This window comes from Pyrgilauda ruficollis, unplaced genomic scaffold (genome assembly GCF_017590135.1).
Source record: "Pyrgilauda ruficollis isolate IOZ18807 unplaced genomic scaffold, ASM1759013v1 scaffold28, whole genome shotgun sequence".
NCBI lineage: Eukaryota > Metazoa > Chordata > Aves > Passeriformes > Passeridae > Pyrgilauda > Pyrgilauda ruficollis.
The window spans coordinates 3,742,344-3,768,920 of NW_024524155.1; the positions used below are offsets into that span (position 1 = coordinate 3,742,344).

General features: G+C 39.5%; 2 protein-coding genes across 5 annotated transcripts; one reads left to right on the forward strand and one right to left on the reverse strand.

The window, feature by feature from the left end:
* Positions 1-6: 6 nt before the first annotated feature.
* Positions 7-4,374, forward strand: LOC121355936 (SRA stem-loop interacting RNA binding protein). Of its 2 annotated transcripts, none has more exons than XM_041471827.1 (4): positions 7-137; positions 293-351; positions 2,054-2,161; positions 4,260-4,374. In XM_041471827.1, the coding sequence occupies exons 1-4, from the start codon at positions 44-46 to the stop codon at positions 4,371-4,373; spliced, it is 375 nt and encodes a 124-aa protein (XP_041327761.1). In that variant the 5' UTR covers positions 7-43; the 3' UTR covers position 4,374. The 2 variants fall into 2 exon arrangements, with proteins under 2 accessions (XP_041327761.1, XP_041327763.1); XM_041471829.1 differs by lacking the exon at positions 4,260-4,374 and adding an exon at positions 3,811-3,933.
* Positions 3,866-22,360, reverse strand: SNW1 (SNW domain containing 1). 3 transcript variants are annotated; one of them, XM_041471824.1, is made up of 14 exons: positions 22,322-22,360; positions 21,152-21,305; positions 18,600-18,761; positions 12,691-12,786; positions 12,494-12,600; positions 11,557-11,661; positions 11,388-11,457; positions 10,483-10,548; positions 9,086-9,202; positions 8,597-8,738; positions 6,805-6,901; positions 5,858-5,975; positions 4,703-4,866; positions 3,866-4,626 (listed from the first exon to the last, which is right to left on the reverse strand). In XM_041471824.1, the coding sequence occupies exons 1-14, from the start codon at positions 22,333-22,335 to the stop codon at positions 4,422-4,424; spliced, it is 1,617 nt and encodes a 538-aa protein (XP_041327758.1). In that variant the 5' UTR covers positions 22,336-22,360; the 3' UTR covers positions 3,866-4,421. The 3 variants fall into 3 exon arrangements, with proteins under 3 accessions (XP_041327758.1, XP_041327757.1, XP_041327756.1); XM_041471823.1 differs by having other exon boundaries at positions 3,866-4,268; positions 4,402-4,626; positions 12,494-12,786; XM_041471822.1 differs by having other exon boundaries at positions 12,494-12,786.
* Positions 22,361-26,577: the final 4,217 nt, after the last annotated feature.

A 26,577-nucleotide genomic window follows, 5' to 3' on the forward strand; every position in this document is an offset into this window, starting at 1 on the left:
GCCCCTCCCTCTCTCCGCCCCTCCCTCTCACCGCAGTCCCGACATGGCGGCGGCCAGTGCGGTGCGGGCGGCCGGGCGTCGCTCCCGGCGACTCTTCGACATCTTCGTGGCTGAGATTCCCTGGACGGTGTCGAGCAGTGAGTCTGCGCCCCCCCTCCCATTCCTCGCCGCTGCTGGGGCTGGCGGGGTTGGGCGGCCTCGCCGCGTGTGCCGGCACAGGCCAGGGTCGGGCCAGGGCGGCGCGGCTGCGCGGAGGCGCCGGGCCCGGGTAACGTGGTGCGTTTTCCCGCAGAGGAGCTGAAGGAGTACTTCTCCCAGTTCGGGTCGGTGCAGAGGTGCCAGCTGCCTTTCGTGAGTACCCGCGCGTCCTCCGGGCTGCACTTCGTGTCTTCTCGGCGAAGCGGGGAAGAGCCGCCGGCTGCTCCTGCGGCTGGGGCCTTGCCCCGAAGCAGCTTCCCCGCTTCCTTGGAGCTGCAGTCTGCACCCCTCATCTTGAACTCTAGTGAGGTTTTCAGCGCTCTCTACCCTTAGCTCCTTCTTCCAGGAGCGCCACTACTTATCTGCCAGCGCTAGGCCTTATTGAAGCTTAGTGGTTTCTGTTGGCTTTCAAACAGCTTTACAAACTACATCCTTCAGCATCCTGTTGATGCTGCCATTTCTGAATAATTAATTTAAGTGCTTTGAGCTTCTCTTTCATTGTGTTGACATTCTTCTGACAGAGAATAAAGTTTTTGTGTGCCTGGTCGCACTGGCCAAAAACTAAAGATGTGGGTATGAACCTACGGTCTTTTCTTGCTGCGGATTAAGACCCTATCCAGAGTGCTGGGCTAACACAAAACCCGTGACTTCTGCAGGATGCTGCCAGTGCCTCTGTCATTTAGGCTGTTTATCTTCTGAGTGTATAGATCGCAGGGATTGTAGTATCTAGTGCACTTTTTAAAAGATGAACAGTCAAAAAAAAAATATTCCTTTGCAGGTAAATTGCAGGCCATTGCTTGAGGTGTAAAGGTTCTGTCTGCTTGTTTCTCCACTTGAAGTAATCCTGTTAAATTAAGCTCAGGGTGTAGTAAACTTTAGTTAGTGAGCTGATGGGTTCACTCTCTGTTGAGGATTAGTTTGGCAATGGAGAAAGTTTGAAACATGCTGGTTGTTTTGAACACTTGAAGCTTAGGTATGTGCCTGCCTGTCACGTTTTTCCTCAAGCCCAGGTCAGACTGCATTGTTTTGTTACAAAGTCTGGTAGCTTACCACAAACCCACCTCCATCATTGATTCAAGTGATGCATTGTGTACGTTCAGATTCAGTGATTGCTTGAGGAGTTTCATTACTGCTTAAAACGCAGAGGTACAAAAATCATCAGTGTAGGACAGCCTAATTTAGACATCACTGTGTTACTGAAACCGGGCAGTACCCTGTAGGTGGTTTGGAAGTGTTGCCAGTTATGCCTGATGATGAGAGTGGCTGAGCTGTTGTGAGCTCTGAGTGGGATCAGAATAGAGACAGAAGGCACTTGAATACCTGGCTTTTCCTCATTATCACCTGTTTATTGACAGCTGTCTTTTCTGCCTGGCAAATTATTTCTAAAAATAACGTTTTTCTTTTCAGTGCAGTTAGTGCTTGTCATTCTAAATGGCACTCTGCTTTCCTAGTGCCTTAAGCAGCTGCTTTATCTTGCTGAATGTTGTTCAAGTACTGTGGCCATTTAAATGTCAGTTCTGTTGTGACTGGCTTATTAGTAGATAAATACTGCAGTTTGAAATTACTGTCTATCCATTATTCCAGGCTTCAACTATCTCTTAAGATTGTGATTTTTTGTTATTATTACTAGATTCTGATTGAAAGGGATGTAGAACAGCCTTTGCTAGACCACTCACACCGTCACTGACACCAAATGTCTTCATATGAAAAAGGCTCCTGAAACATCAAGTGCACCAATTCTTCTGATAATTTCTGAACCTTTAAATTCAATATCTGTAGAAAGTTTTTAACAGCCTATGTGAATATTTCCTATAGTAACTGCATTTTGTTTGGTTTTTTTCTAACTGGTAATTAGAACAGAGATACAGGCTTTCACAGACGTTATTGCTGGATTAAATTCTCAACTCCAGAAGAAGTTCAGAATGTGTTACAGAAGGACTCCCACATTCTTGAAGGTTCCAAGGTAACGTGCTAATTCCTTTATTACCATATTCTTTCAAAGTGTGGTTAAGAATTTTGTCACTCAGTGTGCTTTTAATGTTTTTTAAATCATTACAACTTCTGTTTTTTCCCTCCTCTCAACTTGAGTTGTTAGGGGTCAAGATCATAGAGATAGCAGAGGTCGCACTCCAAGTAGTTTGCAGTTTATAATGTAGGCTTCTGCAGGTGAGTTCCAACATCTGATCTGGATGTTTAGTGGCAGGGGGAACATGACAAAGAAAGTGATGCTAAGCTTCGAACTTCAGTGAAATTTATGTTTTCTCCAGCTGTCATTTCTTACAGGAGAAATCAGCTGCTTGCTTTCATGTGTTCAAGACAACTCTAAAATCGCGTTAGTGAAGGGTCTTGTTCTCTCCATCTTGAACATTTTAAATTTTAGTAAAGTAAAACACTTTGGCAATCTCAGTGCATTAATGTATGGCATTGAGACAGTGTAATGGTCTACTACACATACAAAAGTGTCTGTCCTTGACTGGTCAGCTAGAGCCAGACAACTGTGTCATCCAGCTTCACTGCAGCATAGAAACACAGCAAAGCCATCTCACCACTTTCCCAACATTTAGTGTGCAGTGGTGTTGACAGATAAGGAATAAAGAACAGTGAGTCAATGGCTGCCCAAAGCCATTTTATTAACAGCTTTCGTATCAAAATAATTAGAAACTCGCATCTGGTATGTTCCCTAAATAGGCGATTTTCTTACAGACTTACATGTGCTTCAGCTGATAAAACTACTCAGACGGTGTAATACAGAGGGAAACAATGAGCAACAGGCAGGCTGGTGTATCAGACACAATCAGTTCAAGCCTTTGATTAATTAATAAGAATTCTTCAATATCCTTTTGACAACTGATTTCTTATTTTGAGACTTTAAATGCTAGGAGATAGTAAAATGAATTGATGAGAGACTTCAGTGATGCAGTATTTTGATTGTGGTAAAGTATTTCACTTGCCATGGTTCATGTTTCTGCCTAAGTCATCATTGATTGTGGTTACTTCAGTACCTATTCCCAAGAAGAACTAACCTGTGAATTTCAACTGTGGTACAAAAATGGGAGCAGAAATTAAGACTCCTTAAACTGAGATTAGATTGGCAGTAGGTTGGTCCTTCATAAATTGCATTGAACTAGGATGTTATCTGTATGCAATTAACAAATTAGGTACTAAAAATAACATATTTCCTGGAAATTTTTGCTGCTTTTTGTTCTTGAAGCTGTAAGGATAGCCGCATGCACTTAGCTGCCTATACTCTCACAAGTGGTGCATGCTAAGAGGCTTCTTTATATTGAAATAAAAAGCAGAAGGCAAACAGTTATTTTCATTTCTTAAAAAATGCAGGCTTCTCTATGAAGCGCTTTCCCATTTTTTCTAGGCTAGGTTTAGACAGTTACTTTTTATTACTTCCCGTTGAAAGCACAAGCTTTTAAGATGCATTTTGCTTGTACAGCTAGCAATTGCTGCGGATATATACTCAACTTTCTTATCAGGAAAGCCCTGGCCTGGGGCTTATGAAACTGAATTGGTGATAAATATATCTTCTGCTTTCTGTGATCAGAAATGAAAAATAACAAACTTTCTTGCCTAGCTAATTTCAATAATTTCCATTGTTTTCAGCTCACTCTCAAACAGCAGATCCGTAGAAGACGCAGTCAAAGAGAGTCAAAGTGAATGAGTGGTGGAAGGAGGCTTTATTTCACTAAATGTAAAGAAACTAAAATAAAGATTACTGAGAAACTATGAATGAGCACTTGTTTCAAAACAGAATCCAGCTGTTTCCCCTCCCTTGTTCAAATAAACTGTATAGCCACACTAAAACACTGAAAATTATTAACACCCCAGCATCTGTTACAGCATAAGATGATCATTATGTACAGCAGAAAAGCTCTTAACAGATAAAGTCAAAGCTTCAGCTACCTACAAAAACTAAAGCTGTAGGAAAGGGGCTACATTCTTACCCTGAGATGCTGGGCAATGGGGAATCAGCAAAGTCAGAACTTGCTAAAGAATAATTAATTCCCTTCTGAAATGTTTCAAAGTGGTCTCCATGTCTTCTCTCTCTTCAGGTAGCTGTCCTGTGTAGAAGAGTTAGTTTATGTATCCACACGGCCAGAGTTGTGAACTGCTGTGTTACAACGCCATCCTCCTGTACACCCAATATTAAAAATCCTTTTGCATGAAGTCCAAGCTTGCAGTCCATTTCCCTACCTCTCAAGGAGCAGAGGCACTCAGTCCTTCCTCCTCTTCTTGCTCTCATGCTCATGTTCCTTAGGGCGGCTGCTGTCTGATGGCCGTTTAGAACCACCATGCTGCTTAGCTTCCTCCAGAAATTTGTCCAAACCAAATGGATCCTCCTCAAATTGAACTGGTCCATCTCTGCCCCTGCCTCTGGTGTTACGATCCGAGTTAGAAAATTCTTTGTCAGGAACAAACCTGCAGGAGAAGGTGATAGTCAGCTGAGTATCTTCAAAATACTAATTAACAATATTTCTTAAATTTATTTCCTTACCTGTTGGTCTTTATTCGAGCCTCTAGATCATCACCATACATGTCCTTATCCAGATTTTTACTTGGCCTGTAGATGTTTTGGGCCATATCCTTGCCACTTCTCCAAGGCTGGTCATAAACATTGTAAATTTCATCCTCTCCTCCAGCAAAGCCACTATCCATACCCTGTGAAGAACAGCAGAACAGTACAAATTAATTGACAAAACATCAGCTAACTTACTTTATCAACAAAATACACCGATGATGTTACACAGTTGCACAAAAATGACATGGTGTGATTTACGATTGATTTCAAATGAATCCAAGCACTTAATGAGGATATGAGTGGGTTTGGGATTAAGTCCAGAGAACATCACATTACAGGCCTCAGTCCTACTTTTCCAGATAGCAACAGGCCATCCGCATTTCAGAATAATGGATCATTTCAGTCTGCCCTGCAAGTACAGCTGTCTGTAACAGCTAAGTACAGCCATACAGAAATGTGTATTATTCAGAATTTCTAGAAAATGTGATTTAAGCTGACTGATCCAAATCACACAGAGGCTTATATAAACTCTGAAAGTATAACTATCTTCTTGTTCATTTTGGTTCATCAGCTTTCCCTCCTTGCCTGCAAGTCTTTCATTGGAGACATGAAGAAGATTGATTGACAAACTGCAGGTCTATTGAGGGATTTGCTGAAACCCAATCTATTTTGTCATCTCTGAATAGTATAAAATTCAGGGAAAATAAATATTGCTTTTAACTCTTTGTATCTTCAGAAGTATTAACACAAGCAGTAATGGAAATAGAAAGTATTTACTTGCTTCTCTCTGAAAGCAGATTTCCTATTCAGTAAGTACATTTGTACAAGAGAAGAAAATTTGGTCACTGCAGCTTGAAGGCAAAATAGTTTTTCTCCCCACACCCCAGTGAGAAAAATCACAACAAAAAAACTTTAATCAAGCTATATACTTAAAGTATTCTTTTTTTTTTTTTTTTTTTTGCATAGGCTCTGGATAAAGGAAATCAATTGTTTTCGAAACACTTATGTAAAGAAATTTTTTCTGAATGTATCCACACCAACCATGAGAACAGCCTCTCTTTAGTATTCTGTTTGTACCCACAAAGGAATGATGAGCATGTTCTCATAGAAAGCTGTGAAAAGGTATTTTACCTTGCTCTGGTTGAACAGCCTCTGGTCATATTGGATTTCATTGGATGGCCTGGGGTTTGGTACCCCCAGGGCAATAACTTCACTGATATCTCTGTTCTCATTTCTTTGCAGCTTTGACCTGAATTAAAAATTTGAAAGTTTTATGAGATCAGTAAACCATACTTGTTGACACGCTCAATTGCAAACCGATCCAGTATTCCTCACTAACGATTTGCCTCAGGAGCCAGATTTTGACTGTTGTTCTTCCTTACTAGGTAACATTTAAAATTTGTCTCCTGGCAAAGGAAACATTTGGAAAAGTTATGTTCAGCTGGGCATGACATTTAAAGTTGCTTTCCACTATCTACAATTCACATCAAGCTGACTTGGTCTAAAATGTCATATTTGTTTTTTGCAAGAATTAGTGTAGTTATATTCTGGAAAGGCCGAGCAATCCAATTTCAACATACTAGAGATTTTAAGCATCCAGAAACCATTTGTGCTCAGAAATCTCAGTGGCTTCAGCTAATAAGATACTTCAGCCTACCTTCATATATCTAAGCTTACTTAAAATGAACAGCTTCAAGAAACAAAGCCACTATTGATAACTCTGGTCTCACCAAAATTAGCAGATTCAGGTTTCAATCTTTGCTGTCAACATGTTAATTAAAGATGAACATAAAACACTAAACTTTAAGTCCCACTGAAGAAAAACCCACCTAAAACCAACACAGCACATCCCTCTTTCCCATTCATGTGGAAAATTCTACATTTTGAAGAAAGTACTACAGTATTTTAACACAGTAATGCCTTTTCATACAATGAACAAACTGTGCTTCATACCATGACTATCTCCACAAGATACAACTCAGGCACTTCTATCAAAAAAAGGAAAGCCCAGTAGTAGGTTCCCTAGTGGGGAAGCCAGTGCCAGTACAGGAATAAACCAGCTTTTTTTTGTGACTCACCTTTTATCAGGGGCTGCCCGGGAAAGATTTCTGTCATGCTGTCTCTCTTTGCGCCTGTCATGTCTGATTTCATCTCTTTCTCTAGCTTCTCCATCCTCTGAAAAAGTAAAGATTGCTCATATAGACAAATATTTGAAGTTTGAATTAATTATGCCACAGACACTGGCATAGTAATTCAATTCAGTATTATTTTACAGAAGAGTAGTGACCCTTAGCACTATTTAAAATGTTACACTTTAAATAAACTGAACACATGAACACCACAGCTTTCTTATGCCCCAAGCAAGGGACTGTTCTTGGTAAGTCAAAGCAGACATCCTAACAACTACATTATTCCATCTTTCAAGACCTTAGAATAATTGTCTGTCTAGGAATTAATATCCTAAAACATTTACAGATCATTATATCATAATTCTGAGCATAAAAGTATCATTGAAACACGCAGGGATTTAAGTGTTTGGAAGAGCATTATGTGATGCAATATCAGAAAATCACCCAGGTTGGAAGGAAATCTAATTCTAAAAAACCTGCTATCAATGCTGAATTCAAAACAGGTTGGTCAGGGCTTTTTCCCACTCAGGTGAGGAAAACCTGCAAGGATAGAGACTGACAGATTTCCTAGGCAACCTGTTCCACTGCTGTTTGTCCTTATGGTGAAAATTTTTCTCCTGACACATAGTTGAAACTTCCTGCTTCAACTATTGACCACTGTCTCATTCTTCCACCGTGCAACTTGGTGAAGCTCTCTCATAATCATTTAGGGATCACTGTGACATGATCTTCTGGGTAACCTTCCCATTATCTGGCCCCAATGGCACATCATCTCCTAGCAGAACAAGCCTTATTCTCTCAGCATGTCCTGAACAGGCAGTTACTCAAGCTCCATAATCATTCTGATGCCCTTTCCCTGAACTGACTCCCATTTATCAATGTCTTTCTTGTACCTGGAGGCCCATAACTGCACAAAGTACTCCAGATGATGTCTAACAGGTCACCAGTAAAAGGAAATTATTACTTCCCTTGACTTATTGGTTACACTCTTGCAGATGCAGCTTTGCATGCCCTTAGCATTACTGTTGCCAGTGCACACTGCCGGCTTATATTCAGCATATTGTCCACTACAACTCCTGGGTCCTTTCCAACAGAGTGGCTCTCCAGCTGGCCAGCCCCCAGCCTTTTGGTAAGATGTTAGTACATCCTAGCAGCAGGAATTCGCATTATATGACCAAATCCCTCCATCTTCTGAAGAGATTGTAACTGCTTTCTAAGTTCCTAATCTTGATCTTTGAAGTGTAATTTCCATCAGAGCAGAAGACTTAGCACAATGGAGACAATTTAGTTAGGTTGGCAGCAGGGTTTTTTGGGGCCTACTGGCCAACAGAATTGCAGCTCTGCAAGATCAGTTACAACAGTGCAAGAGCGAGAATGTTGTATTTATCACCTTTGATAACTTAAAGATGGTTTAGTTCTTCTACACAAATCTGCCCTTCATCTGCAATAAGCTTAAAAAAAGTATTTTAGAACTGTCCATGAAAGCCATCACTTGCACTGATGCATTATTAACTTCAAAATACTCAGTGTCCTAAACCTGTATACACCAACATATTGATGTGAGGTTCAAACCTGCATCCCATCAAACCAGCCAGTGTATCAACCAATAAAGACACAAACTGATGTCATACTTAGACATTTCAGCTGGTATTTAGATACTTTAAGTTCTCAGATTATTACTCCAAACCCACACTTATGAGTATTAAAAAAGCCATAGCGTCTTAATGACAAAGAAATGTACCTTTTTCAACATGGGTTTTGATCCCTGCTCTTCTCTCCCTGGCTTTCTGAGCCATTTCTCGGAGCTTTTCCTCGTGTTTCTCCTTCTCTTTCTGAGCCATCTTCCTCTCCACCTGGGCACGCATCTCTACTGCCTCACGAGCCTGCACAAATAAGACACGGTTAAAAATACAGAGCGTAGCACCTGGGATACACGCAGATCTGTTAGGGAGTTAGCCAGTAAACAGGACAGAAATTAAGCCAAAATTAGGAAGCTTAAAGCCCATCGGCCACAGCAGTTAGAGCTGAGAGACGAGACCCATGACTTCCAGTAACTTATGCTGAGCCCATGATTCAGAGATAGTGGGGATAAGGCCTTAAGTCTTATGTTAGCAAAGAAGCACGACAAATCAAAAAGCTATAGCCTATTCACAGCTGATTTTCTGAAGGAAATTAACATACAAAGATAGTAAAACTATATGGAACAAAACAGCGTGAAGAACTACCTGACCTTTCTGTCAGCAATATAGAGCGCCTCAGCAAGTTTGGCAAAGTTTTCATTAATGTGAACAGTCTGCAATCCTCTGCCATCTGCAGCCAGACGCTTATCTAATGGAATGGTGTAACCCTACAGTGGGAACAGAGAGGCAGTTATCACAGAAACAGTATTTCTAATAACAAGCATTATTATATTTGTTGTGTAACAAAACAAAAATACATACAAAATTCACAGCCCATCATTATTATGCCTCAATGGATCTCCTTTTCATATGCACTTCAAATTTTTGCCAGGTAATACAAAACTTCAATTCTACCCGCCCACTAAATCCAAATCACAGCTTCCCTTCAAGGTTCATCTTAGGACAAAAGACAGTTTAGACAGTTTTCAAGTGATAAGATCCACTTTTTGCTTTGCGTTAAGAACTACAGATAATAGCTTCTCCAGTCTCTAAGCCATTTTACAATTTTTTGCTTAAAAATTGTTTTACCTAAACTGTTTTCATACCTGTTAAGAGATTAGCTGATTCAAAATGAGAAAGTAAGGGACAAGGCAGCCAGCAAAATTAAGACAAACTAAATGCCAATTTTGTTTTCCAAAGCTGAAACTCAAAATTATTTATAGATTATATTTAAAGATTTTTTTAGTGAGCTCTACAAAATTTTTGCTTTGGTTTTAGCATCTGTAACCTAAAATTCAATCTCCTAATTAGCGTCAGTCCCAGTTAGGCAGCTGTGTTGGGGTAGGGAAAAAAAAGTGACATCCAAACATACAGCTTTTCCTTCCTCCATCTGAAGAGGCTGTCTCAGGACAACTGTTTAGTACATTTCAGAATGATCAGACCAGTTACTGCAGCAAATAAATTCTCCCCTCTCTAGGAACATAAACTTAATAACTGATAAAAATCAAAGGGACAGGACATACCTACTACTCAAACAAGGAACATAAATAGCTAGCTGACCAGTGATAAAAATTAATTAATGAAAGAATGCAACAAGGAAAACTTTCCAGAAATATGGACTGCAGTATTAAAAAGAAACATGCTTGGGTCTGTGACAGTCTGCTGTTTTTCAGTTTTCAGTAGATGGCTTTACTCTGTGCCCTTGAGAGATTTTGACTTTGGACTGCACTATTACGAGGATTTTAACTAATATAAATTTTTCCTCTCAAAATTTATAATCTCTAGCATGAAGTAACATATTCACCCTCAGTTCTATACTCTCAATTGGACAACCTTTATATGCCAAACTGAAGAAAAATTAACTGTATCATGTGCTCTCCATGCTGGAAGCAGCCAGTGTACCTAACTCTAGATGTTTAACATCAGTATTATTCAAGCTTAAATCATTCACTTAAGTTTCCCATCAGGAGGCAGCATTAGAAAAATAAATTTATGACAACTTAATTACCTTTGCATTTTTCCAGTTTGAAATGCATGGAGGAATTTTCCACTCTTGCTGCTCTTTCACAGTCATCTGATTTAAGAGAATAAGCAAAGTCATCTTGAGATTTATAGTAAAAGAAAATACTGTTTTCTTTCTCAAATGTAGCTATGAAACTATTGAAATAAGTTAGAGTACAAAGTTCAGGACTCCACAACAAAACCCCAGCTCTTCTTAGCAGCAGTAAGATTACAGAATCAAGGAATGGTTTCATTGGAATGGACCTTAGAGATCAGCTGGTTCCAAACCCTCTGCCATGGGATTTATTTTTGCACTGTATCTTTGCCAGCACTAAATAAAGTCCTGACAGCTCTTCAGCATCCTCTTAAGCTTTCATCACACAGGCTGTAACTCACAGCCAGCTTGTTAACATCTGCACACTTAGCAGTTATTCAAGTTGTACTAAACTGATGAACCACCACGACATTCATCTCTTAGAAGGAGCTAATCCTTAATGACACAAGTCAGTGTTATTAAGGATTAGCTTAATAGTGTTGTCTAAAAGCAACGTAAGAGTACCCAGGCTAAAGCCTTGGTCAGCTCATTCATGCCATGAACAAATTCAGCAATGCATCCCTGCATAGAATATACAAGACATCTACTCAACCTTTGAGAAGATAAATGAAAAGACAGCTACTTTCAGAACTGCCCAAATGAAAAAAAAAAACCCAAAAAAACAAAACAAAAAAAAAAAAAAAATAAAAAAAAAAAAAACCAAACCAAAAAAAAAAAAGACTGCACTGGGCACCAAGTTTACCACTTCACATCAGAAGATCAGTAATGAGAAGGTATACAGAAATGAACTAGATCGAAAAAGAATTTGTGGACCCACCTAAGCATTCAAAACTGAGACCAGCTATGGCATTTCATACCTTTCTACTTGGAGAGTGCATTACAGGTGCTGGAGGAGATGGTGGTCCTCGTGGAATCTTCTTGTTAATTCTGAGCAATTAAGAAAACAATTACAATCACAATCAGCATGTTGCACAGAAATACACTTCAGAATCTTCTATTTGCCCTGAACAAGCCATGAATACATACTTGAATCTTGGAGGCTCCATAGGGTCCTTCTGCATTTCCACCATCCGAATAACTCTCTGTTTTGCTCCAGAGTTGAATGCAACTCCTTGCTGAGATGGTGTGTACCTGAACAAAATAGAGTGCTCAGCTCTCTGCACACAGCTATAGTCTTTTCCCACCTTCATTCTCACTCAGTTCACTGCTCTAGCTGTGGTTTCATTTTATCCACAACAGTTTAAGACTACCCCACTATGAATGTCAGCAGCAGGTAACTGCACAGATGATACTGCACTGAGTGCAGACTCAGTTACACCAGACAGAATGTAACTTCTCTTCAGGGCTATATTCTCCTGTTTGAACCTAGAGTCTGAAATAGAAGAAAAACAAGTACAGTACACGTAGCTTGTCACAATACTCCCCACCTATGTCTGTGAAGCCCTGGTGTTTTCTTACTGTTCATTAAGAACCTCTTCACATACCTTTTTTCAGAATTAACTTCAAGCCAAGTGTAACCCTGACATGAAATTTTTCCGTGTTTGAAACACAAAATCATCGTAAGTAAGTATCAGCCTCCTCATATTTCCAATTGTTTCCAACTACTAATTTTCTGTGAAGGAAGAACTTTGTTACATGTCTTCTTGTGGCTTGAAACTTGCAGTAAATACTTTGCTTTTAGGGCAGCATCATTAATAGTGACTCCTGGCAAATCTGTGGTTTTTTGCTAAAACAATAACACCTCCAAAGTGCCGTAACTCGTGACATGTTAAAGACATATTTCTACACACTTCAAACTAGTTAATCATTAGTAGGTTAATTCAAAACACAGAAGCCAGTTTCATACTCCTTACAGAAGAACAGAATTCAAGAGTAATTTCTGTTCTCAGAAATTCAACAAATATGCCCATTTTAATCCATTTCGTATATCACACCATTTTACAGAAACACCAGCACTACATACCGAATGTACTGTGCAGGAGCTAGTTTGTCAGCAGCTCGAACTGGCATGGCTGCTGCAACTTTCTGGGAGACTGATTTCTCCAAGGCTGCTCTTGTTTTCTCTGTTATCTGAAGAAAAAAAACCACAGTGTATATCTCATCCCATTGCAAGACATAAAGCATACCACCGCTAACTAGGCACATCAGTGCATACAATACCTCTCTAATTGCCTCCTCATCTGGTCTTTGCAGTTCAGGATCATCCACATTCATGACCTCTTTTGGCACAAGATCTGTGTACTTACTGTAAATAACCTGGAAGACATTAGATTCTATTAGTGCTGGTGAACAGGAATAAATGTACATATATCAAAGGAAATGTTTCAGGCTTAGACTATACTCTGGGTACCAATTAAAATTAATATACAACTATAAAGGCATTATGATTACATTATGAATAGAATTACTGTTCTATTAGAAGACCTGTTTACATATATATATACTCTGGACCCCATTTTATAGATGGAGTAATCGAAGAAACAAAACAATCTGATAAATATAATTGTATAAGTTGCTTTCAGAGCTGGCATTAGCCGTTTTCTGCTTCCCATTCCTAGTATCTTCCTTTTTTAGGGACCCCAAACCGACAAAACCCCACACATTTTTACTTCTGTTTTCAAGGATTACTCAAGAATTTGATACAAATATTTTCCACAATCTGTATTTTTTCATTTCATTATGTTTACCGTTTCCTTGAAAAAATAAATACTTGAGAAATCTGGTCTTGACACTTTCCCTAATATAGGTACTTGAGTTTTCATACAACATGCAGCTAGCTCCTGGCAGCTCTAAGTCCCAATTTTCAATACAGGGAAAGAACACTATTAGATGGCTTCAGGGAAAAAGGCATTGGATTACATTTTACATGTAATTGGATACATGCAATGCTTCACATGTATCCAATAAAATAGGAAGTTTTAGTTCAAAGGGTTAAAAGTCAAGAACTATTATTTCAAGTTCATTACACAGTACATGTCCAACTACAAAATTAACCTTTAGCCTCAGCATTAATTAACCACACGAAAACCATTTTCTACTTCTCAGCCTTCACTCCTAAAATTTAATCCTTTGAATTAGTATCAGTAATATCGTAGCTTCTCAGATCCTGAATGAAGGACATCTGAAGAGAAATGTTCCTCTAAGGTAATTAACTTGTAAATCCAAGTGTCTTGCTGAAGAAGAATATGAAAAACAAAGTATGCTGAAGGAGCTATAGAGCATCCAAAAAGACAAGAAAAAAAAAAAAAGATACTCCTTGTGGTGGTCCAAGAGTGATTTAAAAACTACTTGACACTGAGGTACAAATGATCTATATGAACTATTTAAACTCTGAAGTATTGTATGGAAATGGCAAGAAGCTTCATTATGGAAGAAATACATAATATAGATTAAACTATCCTGTAAATACAAATATTTCTGTTGCCATCAAAAACTTGATACACTTGCATGTTTTAATTGTAGTCCTTTTCTGAAGTGATAAAAGGAGGCAGATAATGAATTTACATTTCTTTTTGTTGTTTTTCTAGACATTTATCTTGTTTCATGAGTAATGTTGAGATATTTCATTCATCTAAGCTAAAGAAGAGACTGGGATTGTTTGATATTGTACTACCCATCCACTACCATTTTTCAATCTACAAAATTTGAAAGGAAGCATGAGCCTGAGCAATCACTCTGATTGCTACTGAAAAGCAGAATGTCCTTCTAGGCAGAAAGAAAAACCTCAAGTTTTGTTACAATTACATGATTCCCTGGCTGGAGCAGCCTTAACAGGCAGCAATTAGAAATCTGCATGGCACTACAATCAGAAAGAGAATAATACTACCTAACTGGCTAAGATACTGTGCCACATGGCAGGATTTAGACATCAATCACATTCAGAGTCTCACAAGGCACTAGAGAGATGCAAGTGTCTTGATAGAAATTTCTTAATTTGCTACAGAAATCCTCAACATATTTTGTTCTGTATGTCTCCACCAGACCCATACAGTGGTCATCAATCCTATATGTAAATCAATAATTTACTATCAAGCAATGCAGCATCAATGCTTTCCTTGTCAAAGAATGGTTTCTCCATATGAAGCATATAAAATTTAAGTCATTACCTGGTTGTAAGCCTGGTACACACATGTCCTGGGTTGACTATATGATGCTTTTATCCCCAGTCGTCTTGTTCTGTTTATACTGAATAATAAGTTTTACACCTTTAAGACTCTTCCAGAGAGTGAAGAGGGGAGCGAAGAAGAGCGCAGTTTGTTTTTCAGACTGCACTCACACTAGAAAACAAACTGTTAACAAACACTCAAACCAAACTCTGCCACAAAGACAAATAAGTTGTGAGTAAATAACACTTTTGATTATTTGAGTTAGATTCACGTTCTCTCAACCTGTCCCATACCCGTGACAGGACTTCCTTCAACAATGGAACTACTCTCTCATAAACGTTTTGACTGAATCAACAATCTTGGGAATAAAACCTGTAAATAAGCTTCATAATTGTTTCTTTTTCTCCTTTAACAATTAAGCCACAGCCTCAGGCCATGAAGAAGCCTCAGGCCATGTATCAAACTCCAGCATATAAAGTTATTCTTGCTGGAAAACAGTAAGGGACCTAACAGTTCCATTCCTCGATTTCACTCTTTCTTCTGTCTTCATAAAAACACGGGATGCAATTACATGTTCTTATTTTCCTAATAAAGGACAGCACCAGTCTCATCAAAATATATCACTATTGATGCATTATTTTAGCCTGGCTTTTAGTAATGTAAGTAGAGAAAGTATTGAAAGAATTTAAGGCAGCACAAGAACTAGCCACACAGCTAGGCTAGAAAGCCTTCATCTTGACAACCAGATGCAACTCCATCCGCAGATCCATAAGGTCATGCATCCAGGCCTGTCAACATTATGCAAAATTTCATGTCTAGCAGACTTTCTGCCAACCCCAAACAGGAAGCTTGTCAGACTATCACACTGATGTCAGTATTTTTCAAGGAAAATACTCTGAAGCCACTATTTTCTAAATACATAAGAGAACAGATGCAAGGGAGATGAACCACTGCAATAGTAGAAACTGCTGACAAGTCATCTCGAGATAGGGGCTGGGTGATGGAACTGCTGCCTCTACAAGAAGGTAGAATACTAAATTCAACTTCAAAAAATCCATAAGCTGTAGCAAGAGCAAAATTTGCTTCCTAACTGAGACCAAACAAGTAGCTCCTAGAATAGTTTCATAAACGCCATCTCATTTCTGGCAGGCTGCTAAGTATCTGTTTCTTTTAGCTCTAAGTATTAAGATGAAAGAAACATTGAATTACGGCTGCAGCTCTCTGGAAAATGAAACTTCTACATCTAATCCTACTGACACTGTATTATCAGAAGCTCTTAAGAGAAAATATTCCATATTATTCAACTCAGCACAGATCACCGAAGAACTGCTCCCTATGACATCTCTGGCAATATTTTCTCCTGCAAAGCAAATCAAATCAAGAAATAGTAGTTCTGTTATTTCCAGTGAAATTGTTTCAAATACCTGTTGTGGCACAGAAAGTCAATTTTATCCTGAGCTACATCAAAAGCAGCGTGGCCAGCAGATTGAAGGAGGTGATTCTGCCTCTCCAGATACTTTGGTCTGGTAAGACCTGAGCTGGTGTGCTGCATCCAGTTCTGATGGCCCAAACACAAAGAACCTTGACCTGCTGGAATGAGTCCAGATGAGGCCACTAAGTTGACCACAGCATTGTAGCACCTCTTCTAAGAAGATGGGCTGAGAGAGTTGGTGGTGTTTCAGCCTGGAGAAGAGAAGGCTCCAGAGAGACCTTACAGCAGCCTGCCAGTACCTAAAAGAATCTACAAGCTGGAGAAGGACTTCTTATAAGGCCATGTAGTGACAGGACAAGGGGGAAGCACTTTAATCTGAAGGAAGGCAGGTTTAGATCAGGATTAGGAAGAAATTCTTTACTATGAAGGTGGTGAAGCACTGGAACAGGCTGCCCAGAGAAGCTATGGATAACCCATCCCTGGAAATGCTCAAGGCCAGAACGAATGAGGCTCTGACCAACCTGGTCTGGCACAGAGTGTCCTAACCCAAACCATGCTATCAATCTGTGATCTAATCTTCCCTCAGTTTTACTCCCCTTTGAATCACAATACTTCATCTTTACTCTCAGCTTTTACATCCAGCTGGATGCAATCAAGATCAACCTGACACAGAAGGCAGAGCTCAGGATTTAGGAAACGCACCTCTACAGTTCTACCTGGTTTTAGAAAAGTCCCACATCTCTTCCATCTTGGTGAATGAGAATATTACTGCCTTCATTATAGACAACATATGGAAAGTTAATGAAAGTACAGATCTTCATGAATCAAATATGGCCAACATTAACAGCTTAAATTTAACTCCACCTGTTAAGAAGCATTTTCCTAACTTTAATAAGACCCAGTGAAAGATTATGGTCATTTTTGCCTCAAGCCTATTATCATATCTAATTATTTTTCAAACATACTAAGATTCCAATCTGAACAGTTCTATTACATACAAATTAAAGATAATCCTACAAGTAAAGATGTATTTGACAAGTTATAAAAATGAGGGTTTAACTACACTAATTTTTTCTTATTATTCAGCCTGCAGCTTTCCCAAAATTAGTACGATTACTTCTTGTCTAATTATCTGCTTGAAATTATTTTGCACACTTTTGACAAAGTAACACTTCTATTTAGCATGAAGTATCAAATATTTAGGAAAAAATTTATTTAAATAGAATTAATATTTACCACTTTCCTCTTGAAAAATAATTCCAGGCATTAGATAAAGCCTGATGGAACTTCAGGAAAAGTCCCCTCAATAAAAATATTGCCACTGCTGGTTTTTTTTCTGTTTAGTCTATTTTCTTCCACATGACGGCATGCAGTCCAGTTTGCACTCATCTTTTTAAAGGCACTGCAGTGACATGAGGCACAGGATGAGGATCTGCAAGATGTGATGCTTTGACATGCATATATTAAATATCAAATTCTACTGGCTGTAGAATCTATTTAAAACAATAAATTTATATGTTAAAAGTATTTTCCCTGATATTCTTAGAATGCCCATCCTATTTTTTTTTTGATTGAGAGGTAAAGTTTGTATTTTGGTTTCCTCCCTTCCTCAAATGTAGTAAGACATGGGGCATATTGCATAATCATAAGCTTTTCAAGGCATGCTAATTTAAAGCCCAAGAAGTCAAATTATTTTGACAACTAGTCATATCTATTAGTTATTAGCTTTGTAGTTAACACTGTTTAGACTTTCTTTACAGAAGATTCTTGCTGGAAGAAGCTGCTGGTCACACACTTCATCAGGCCTCAGCAGCTTTCCAGCCCTCAACATAAGCTTTAGAGAATTAAAGTCCATGTAACCCACCTGGTTACACTTGAAAAGGCAGGTGTAAATACTCCTTAAAGTAGACTTAACAGACCCAAGTACCTGATCTCCTCAAAACTATTTAGGGCCTCAAGTGTCATCTCTTGGTTTTAGAAAGGCCACTGGATACAGAAAATTGAAGTTTCCCCTAAAAAAACTCCACGAGAATCTTGCTAATCTCTGAACTCAGTACAAAACGTTTGCAGTATAACCACTGGCAATACTTTCTGCTGCAATTAAACAACAACATCAGAAACAGAGAACCAAAAACACTGAAAACAACCAGAAGTGTCAAATGTTGGATCAGTAAGATATAAGGTGCAGTATTCTGAAGGCTGACCTGTGTTTTCTGTCCAGCTTTTTGCCCCCTCTCTCTACACACTAAAATGAGTCCACAGAACTGTTTTCAGTTCCTTGCCTTCACTGGACAATGAAAACTGCTAAGCCATCAAGTAAGTTCTGTGTAGAGATTTTCCCCCTTTTTGCCTTATCTTTTAATTACATTACAGAGAAGACCACAATTTCTGTCTGACATTATTTTTAATTTTTAAATAAGAGGACACAATCCATGTGGTTAATGCCAGACCAATGAGTTCAAGGATAGGCAATGTGTACACACAACTTTTCCAAGTATACATGCCAGCTGACACATTGGAAGAAATAGTACCTTGTCCTTCGACTGTCCTTGTCGAGCAATTGCATCGTATTTTATTTTTCCTTCTGCATCCACCTGAACAGCCAAAGCATTGGACATCTTCTTCTTTCGGCCCATATCCAATGGGTATTGGGCCACATGAATTTCTGGGAAAGCACCCCCATCTCCAAAATCCTACAGAAAAGAAAAAGTAGTGAATGTCCAAAAGACAAAATAAAATGAAATGGAATGGAAGAGCAGATTGATTTCAACAAAAACTAACTTGGCAACAATGTTCCAGTGACTTTATTATTTCACTGGTAAAAGAGCAATTAATGAGAGAACTGACAGTTATTAAAAGACATGGAAATGGAGAGATATCTTGCAGTAATTATTCCCTGCACAAAGTAGGAACCGATATTACTGACTAGAATGTACAGACAATACTATGCTACAGACAATACAAAATTAAGTATTTAATTATCATGTCAGTTATTAATTAGAACTTCAAAAATTGACCTTCTGAAAGAAAGCAACTGTGGATACTAAAATTACAAGAGCAGCATTTTTATGAAGACTTCTACTGGTTATTTGTTGCTTTTCACACCGCAATGGAGAAGATAAAAAAACCATTCCATTCTTTTTAAAGCCTGTAGCTCATAGCTTTACAATGTTACATGTGTCAAACATTGCCTTACTTTGATGTGTAAATACACTGAAAATTGGGCCAGCACCCAACAGCCCAATACTCTTACAGTTTATTCCTCTCTCCTACAATGTGTCGGTGTAAAAGCATTTAATAAACGAAAAAAAAAGCATTTAATAAACGAAAGACTTCTTAAAGCAGATCATCCTGGCTCAGTACCACAGAGGATGCAGTGGTACCATTCATAAAACAACTGCAGGCTACAGTTTCAAATGCAACACCTTGGAGGAAGCATTTGCTTAAAGCAGCATGAGCACCTCTCCCTTTCTCTGTTGCAAAGGCATGGCTTATGTGGAATCTGGTAACAAAACAGATCAGAAAATAAGAATGGGTGTCTTGAGCAGATCAATCTCCCTCCACGCTCACCATGTGACCAAGCAGTTACCACCACTGGGACAGAGTGGACTGAGACTGGAAATGACCAAGCGGAACACTTCCAAACAAGGACAGCATGCTTATTCCATCTGCAAATGCTCCTTGAAACACAGTTTCCATATCTTAAGTTTTCTACTGGATGTCCCACATTCAACAATCAGTTGTTAAAGTATTAGCCAGAATCAAAATCAGTCTTTCTTAAATTTTTTTTTTTGGGTAACTCTTAAACATATTAAGAACAGCAATGGCAGTCCAGGGTCACTGGACAAAGGTTATGCTTTGAAAGCATTTATTGCAATTTGCACTTCTTTTTAAAGTAGAAAGGAGCCCTTAAAGGCTCTTTGGGATGTGTATTAATTTGTGGCCAACTGGTGCTGGAAAGTCTTGGCAAACCTTCAGGACCTGGCATCCTAAAAAATGTCTTTATTAACATTAAGAAAGAATTAGCACTAAAACACTAACTTTAGTACTCAACAGCGTAGGAACGGAAACCTACACTGGGTATAATGAAAATATAATTTTTGACATCATACATATGCAGCATATGACTAAGTGCTGAACCCACATAAGAATGTTTTCTTTCAGTGAACCACTGGAACTACTATTTGATGTACATGGATCACCCCAGAACAGTGCTGGATTTACAAAAATGGCACTCAAACATAGATGAGGGCAATGTTGTTATAAGCTGATGAGATTATGGTATTTGGAAACAACATAGGATCATACATGAACTACTGTAATGAAACTTCAACAGCATGCTTGTTCCAAGAGCACTGGCTTGTGACTCATCAGAACAGGTCTCAGAAGTTACTGTCAAGGATCACTTCAGACTGAGGTTTTTCTGGCTCACAGTGAGAGACTGTACTAAAACAGTTTTGTAATCAGATCACATCTGTATTTTCTTTCTACCTTTAGCAGTTCCACTTTAGATTACATTGAACTGGCTAGGTTTACAACTAATAACACATAACATTGTCCAAAAGCCTTTAGCCAGTACCATACTTAAACAACAAATATTTGACTAATTTTAAATTTCCTTCCAACTGTAATAATTTTGTCCCCCAATAACAGCTATCATTTTGAACAGAACACATGAATGTTCTCTTCTCTGATATACACACACATTCTCTTATTTCAGCTGTAATTCAGAATGTGTATTTAACACTAACAGAGGAACAATATGGATGTCTTTCTCAGGGGAACCTTGTGTTCCCAGACTGTAAACCCCAAGGACCACAGATGTATTTCCACATTGCAAGACAACAATCTCTGAACAGAAGTAGACATAGACCATCCTGTTTACCATCAAATGTTTTAAAGAATCTGGAAGATTACAACCTCTCCCAACACAAGAATATATCAAGCAGTCTGGGTGATGCATGTTGTAAGGCTTTGCACAATTCTCAGCAACATTCCAGGTGATCAGAGTTTATTTCTACTCCAGAATTTTTTTTTTCCCCTTTAGCAGACATATTACTACTGTATCAATTTAAATATTTACCTCTAGCACCCGTGGTATCCATCCTTTCCGGTAACCATATGGGGGAGGTTCCCTTCTGGATGAGACCAGAGCAGCCTGCCTGGATCTCTGAGCTCTTGCTCTTTCTTCTAGCTCTAGCTGATCTTGGGACAGCTGGGTTGGAGCTGGCAGAAAACTGGACATCCACAGACAGCAACCAAAAGAGAATGACATAAAAAGTTTATTTTGGTAACTTCACCCAAGGACACTCAACTATGCTTGAGTCAACTTCTTGCTAAGTCAATACTTTCTTAACAATCACTCTCTATAGATTAAGAAACAATTTAGGAAACTTGAGCATTGCACTCATAAATGTGAGAGAAGCTTCTGTGATTTAGCAACTTCTGAGATTAGAGTGGCAATGTGTGCTTTATCATCATTCTGAAAGATTCTTACAAAAACAAATGCTAAATTCACACACATTAACATTTTTCTTGAACAGAAGAATGGCAATGCCCGTTTTCCAACAGGAATGTCACATATCACTGGTATTCTTTACACTACCATGAATAAGAAAGAAATATTATGTTCCTGTGTCTCTAGTCCCAATGATTCGCTCCTTCTCTCAAAACAAACACCCACAGATAGATCTGACAACGACCTCCCCTTTCAACGCCTGACACCTCCCTGCCAAGGGCAAGTCGAACCCCAACTTCTTCACTTCCCTTTTTGCACCTCTTCTTGTCTACACAGCCCTTTTGTGCAATTACTAAGAAAGTATCCAGAAAAACTCGGGATTCCGGGGCAGCCACCGGAACTGCACTCCCATGCCCCGCGAGAGACACTGCAACTCGTAACAAAGACCGCTCACCCTCTCTGACGGTGTAGAAACCTCGACAAAACCCCACGGACCCCACCGAGGCGGAGGAGCTCCTTCCACCCGCAGTGAACACGCGAAAGAAGCAGAGCCCTGAGCAGGGGCCAAACATCCGCTCCCGCCAGGGCTCCCCCAGGCCCCAGCGGCCCTCGCCGCACTCTCTGCGGCCGCGGCCCGGCCGGCGGGCCCACTGCCCAGGAGAGGCCCCGGCCCCTCAGCGCACGCCCTAACCGCGGCCGCTCCCGTCGGCGGAGCCCCGCAGCGCGGCGGGGAATCCCGGGCCGGCCGGGAGCGCCGCATCGCCCTCACGGCCCGGGTGGGCCCGCCCGACCCACCTGGTGAGCGCCATCTTGACCGCGTACGCCGTCCGCGGGCCGCCGAGGAGAGGGAAGGCGGCCACGCCTGCACATGCGCAATATCCGCAGTGTACCCTGGGAGTTGTAGTCCCCATGCAGTCACTCGCGGCGCGGCGGGGCACTCGGCAGGCCGCAAGGCGTCCTGGGAGGTGTAGTTTTACAATATCCTGGATTATTTCTTCAGCCATCCGATTCCGCTCCCTGCACTATTCACAGTCTCCAACAAGTTCAGTAACTTCACAGTTCATCCCGCTGAATATGTCCAAGTAAAAAGCAGAAAATATAGAGCAAATGGATGGGAATAAAATTTATTCTGATACCTGCTGCTTAGAAATTGTTGAACTGGGACATGGAAGTGAAGGGAAGAAAAGAGACTTAAAGTGGTGCAAAAAATTGATTTAAAATAGAAAAACATCTGCATTAAAAAGGAGTTGTGCTGTCTATGTTATATGGGCATTCATATGTTACATAGGAGTTTTTAAAATCAAATCAAGAGATGCACTCTTTAGAGTACAATTAAAATTTGGAATATGGAAAAATACTTCTCAGGGAGTTGTAATACATGGGAACTAGGTGGAGCTTTACATAGGAAAATCACTATTTGAGTTAAAGTGGCAATATTTAGCACCATATATAATCAAAGATGGTTATTAATTAATAGTTGCTATTGTTATGTCACATCTAGTGAATCAAAGGCAGAAGAGTCCCACTGAGCCAGACACAGTTCATCTAGAGAGAAACAGAAGCCAGGCAGGGAAGAAAAGGGTAGAATGACTAAAGAAACAAACATGGTCTATCAGAGATTTAAAAAATCATACCATAAGAGGCAGGAATACGATACCACAGAGTAACTGTCTTGCAGTCCACTAGTCATTTTGTCTGCCTTATCATCTCCTAATCTGAAGGGTGAACTACTCCTTCAGGCTGAATTAATCTGCTACAATTTCTAGGACTGAGGAGATTTGGAGGAAGGTTAGGGCAATCCTGTGCAGTCTCTCTATACCCAAACTCGTCATCTCCTGTGGGAATCAGCTTTTGGCTTAACATTGTGGTGACAGCAGCTCTGTCACCACCTCCATGAATGACAGATACTTCCCCTTCTCTCTGAGATAGCTGGTGTCTTATGAGCAATTCGTACAAAGGTAAAGATACAAGACTTTGTCACCCACCATTTATCAATTATTTTCCTAAGCAAAACTCATTTGTTATCCCTTCTACCCAATTCTGTCACTCATTTAGTAACAGTATTGCTGTTGTCACATCTGGCAATATTGCCACCTGATTCAGGAGCCTTCTTTCCCCCTTAGAAGTTGCCAAGGCTTCTGTGCCCAGCTGTTACACTACTCTCAGTGAAAAAATTGTTTTATCCCTCCTACTTTGACATTTCTCCTTCTTTCTTTGCTGTGGCATATTATTTAATGCTGTACGGGGGGAATGATCACCACACCATCACTTCTATCGTCTGCTTATGATGATGTTTTGATTAAAGAATTAGCACTGTGCAACACTTGAATAGGTGTGCCATTGGGGCTGGGAATTGGCTGGCATTTCAAAGCACAAAGGAATCACCAGCAGTGGATAAATGCTGCATGAGGTATTCTGAGGAAGTTACAGAGGAAGGCACACGCTATGATTTACCCTAGTCACCGTTTTCATCAGCTTGCTATCAATATGAAATTGCTATTCATAAAGTCTGTCTATTTCAAAATGAGTGGCAAAATGTTCAGGGATACTGGGAGGAGAGTCATATGGTGTGAGCTAGATGACTTGGTAAGTAGAACCCATTTAAATGAGCTGTGTTCCAGCATCACATTGTGCAAACACATATCTGTAAGTAAAAAATGTGGGGTTAAGTACAGGCTGTGCTGGGAACCAGTGACTTTGAAGAGGACCCATGAGGTTATGAGAGACAAGAAGCTTAGAACAAATTTCTTGTGCTATGAAGTAACACAAAGTCTCATGCAGGCCATGGATGTAGATGTAGGGATATGGTGAACTCTAGAGGGACTCTGGTCCTGGTCTTCAAGTTTCTAAAACAATTCTGGAAGGTAGAAGAGGGTTAAAAGACTACAAAGGTATTATAAGGCTACCATTAATTGGAAGTGTAGGGGAAATACAGTAAGTAAATTTGTTTTGTGGTAAAGTTTAAGAGGTAAATGTTACTATTGCCAGATTAGAATGAGGTTAACTCCATTTATCTGCTTTGACAATTAGATTACAAGGACAAATTACCTGAGTGAGCAGATGAAAACATTTAGTCTATTTTGTTCATTACAAACAATTGAGAGATTTGATCATGTTGTATATGTACCTGTACAAATTAGAAATGCAAGATATTAAGCCACTCCTCAATCTCATAGAGGAAGGCAAAGCCATACCCAGTGACTGGAAGTGGAAATTAGGGAAATTCAAATGAGAAATTAGGTTGAAATATTTAACAATGAGAGTGTTTAACCTTTGAAAAACTGTGGGAGGTTCTCACTTTTCTATCCCTTATTATCTTCTAATCAAAGCTGAAATCCTCTGGGAAGAGACAGTTTCATTACTACCAGATCTGCTTTGGGCAAGCCTGAGCAACCAGGGCCCTCAGAGGAACAGTCAGAAGTGGTCACAGCACCAAACCTGACTGAGTTCAAGAAGCATCAGGACAATGCTCTCAGGTACATGGTGTGATTCTTGGGGTGTCCTGTGCAGGGCCAGGTGTTTGATTCAATGATCCTTGTGTGCCCCTTCCAACTTAGCTCATTCTGTGCTTCTTGCAAAAGAAACATTAGGCAAGGAATGGTTCTGAGAATCTGAAATGTATTTTCCCCAAATATAAGTCTCTCTCTAAGACAAAAAGGATTAATTCCTTTCTGTTTTTATCAGGATTTGTTTTGACAATATCTTTCTGGAAATAATGATATCAGGTTTCCACATGCATGTCTATTCACAAAATGATTGTGCCAAAATGACCCTTGTTATGGTGAGTAAGGAGTTCAGTCTCTGTGGAGGTTTGGCATGGCTGGGAGCAGGGACATTTTTAGTTTGATGAGAATATCACAGCTGGTTTTAAGAACATATTTCTGATGCATTCTGAGAAGTCTTTTGGGGTAGGTTTAGACTGTTAAATCCTCTGTACCTTTTTTATCTACTTCAGCACTTTTCACATTTGAAAATCCAGAATTAAATGGTTAATGAAATATCTTGTAACAAATGAATGTGATGATACAAAGTAATAGAATAAACTATTGTTAATTTCAGATACCGCTATGCCTACTGGTTGCTGCACATAGTCGGATAAAAATAATCAAAATAAACAACTCTTCTTAACTCAAGGGATAAATTATGGACAGGTAAGATGCTAAACAGTGAAAGAGAAGAGATTTAACTCGATGGAAAGGTTCAACCACATCAGCAAGCCCTGTACATCACATTCCCTTAGGCGTTACAGGCAGCACTCAGAAGGAATAATTATAGCTGGGGGAAGAAGATCACAAGGTTTATTAGTGCTTTTGTAAAAAAATCTTTACATTCTTCAAGTCATGTCTATGTTCTCTGGAACAACTGAAATGAAGGGCTGTTTTAATTTCTGCTATTTATTGCAAATTGTAGAAAAGTAAACTTTCTCAGGCAAAAACGTTCTCATGTAGTTCTGTAAAAAACACAGACTCTGGGAGAGTTTTGCAAAGATCTTGGAAGCATTCCACTTCCAGGTGATAAGATCATTTCATACAGGACATGTTGGCCCCTTGACACTTCCCAACAACCTGCAAGAAGAAGTGGAGTGCCCTTTAGGCACCAACAGCTTTAGCAAATAAAGTAAGGGGAAATTTTTTGCCAACAGAAATTATGAGAGAGAGGTATGGAAGTATGCAATTGTCTAAACTGATACCACACAACAAGGTTGAGCAAAGGCCTTGAAGGAACAAAATACTGGTAGAAGTGAATTTTGCTGCTTGTGTAAAGCCCTGCTCTCCAAGGAGCACATCAGCTTCCATTGTCACATTCAGACTTTGGTGACTACTGAGTCACAGGGACTGAATGACCCTGGGCAATGGGTATGTTTTTTGTTGACACATGTTTTATCCAAATATTGGCTCTGTACAGTATGATTGGTAAGAAGATGTTATTTTAAAATTCTATGGCTTCCAGAGTCAGCTCTGAACTTTTTATTGCTGATATAAAGGCAAAACCTGCCAATATCCATTTAAGTTGGACCAAGAATGGGGAAAAAAAAAAAAATCATAGGATCA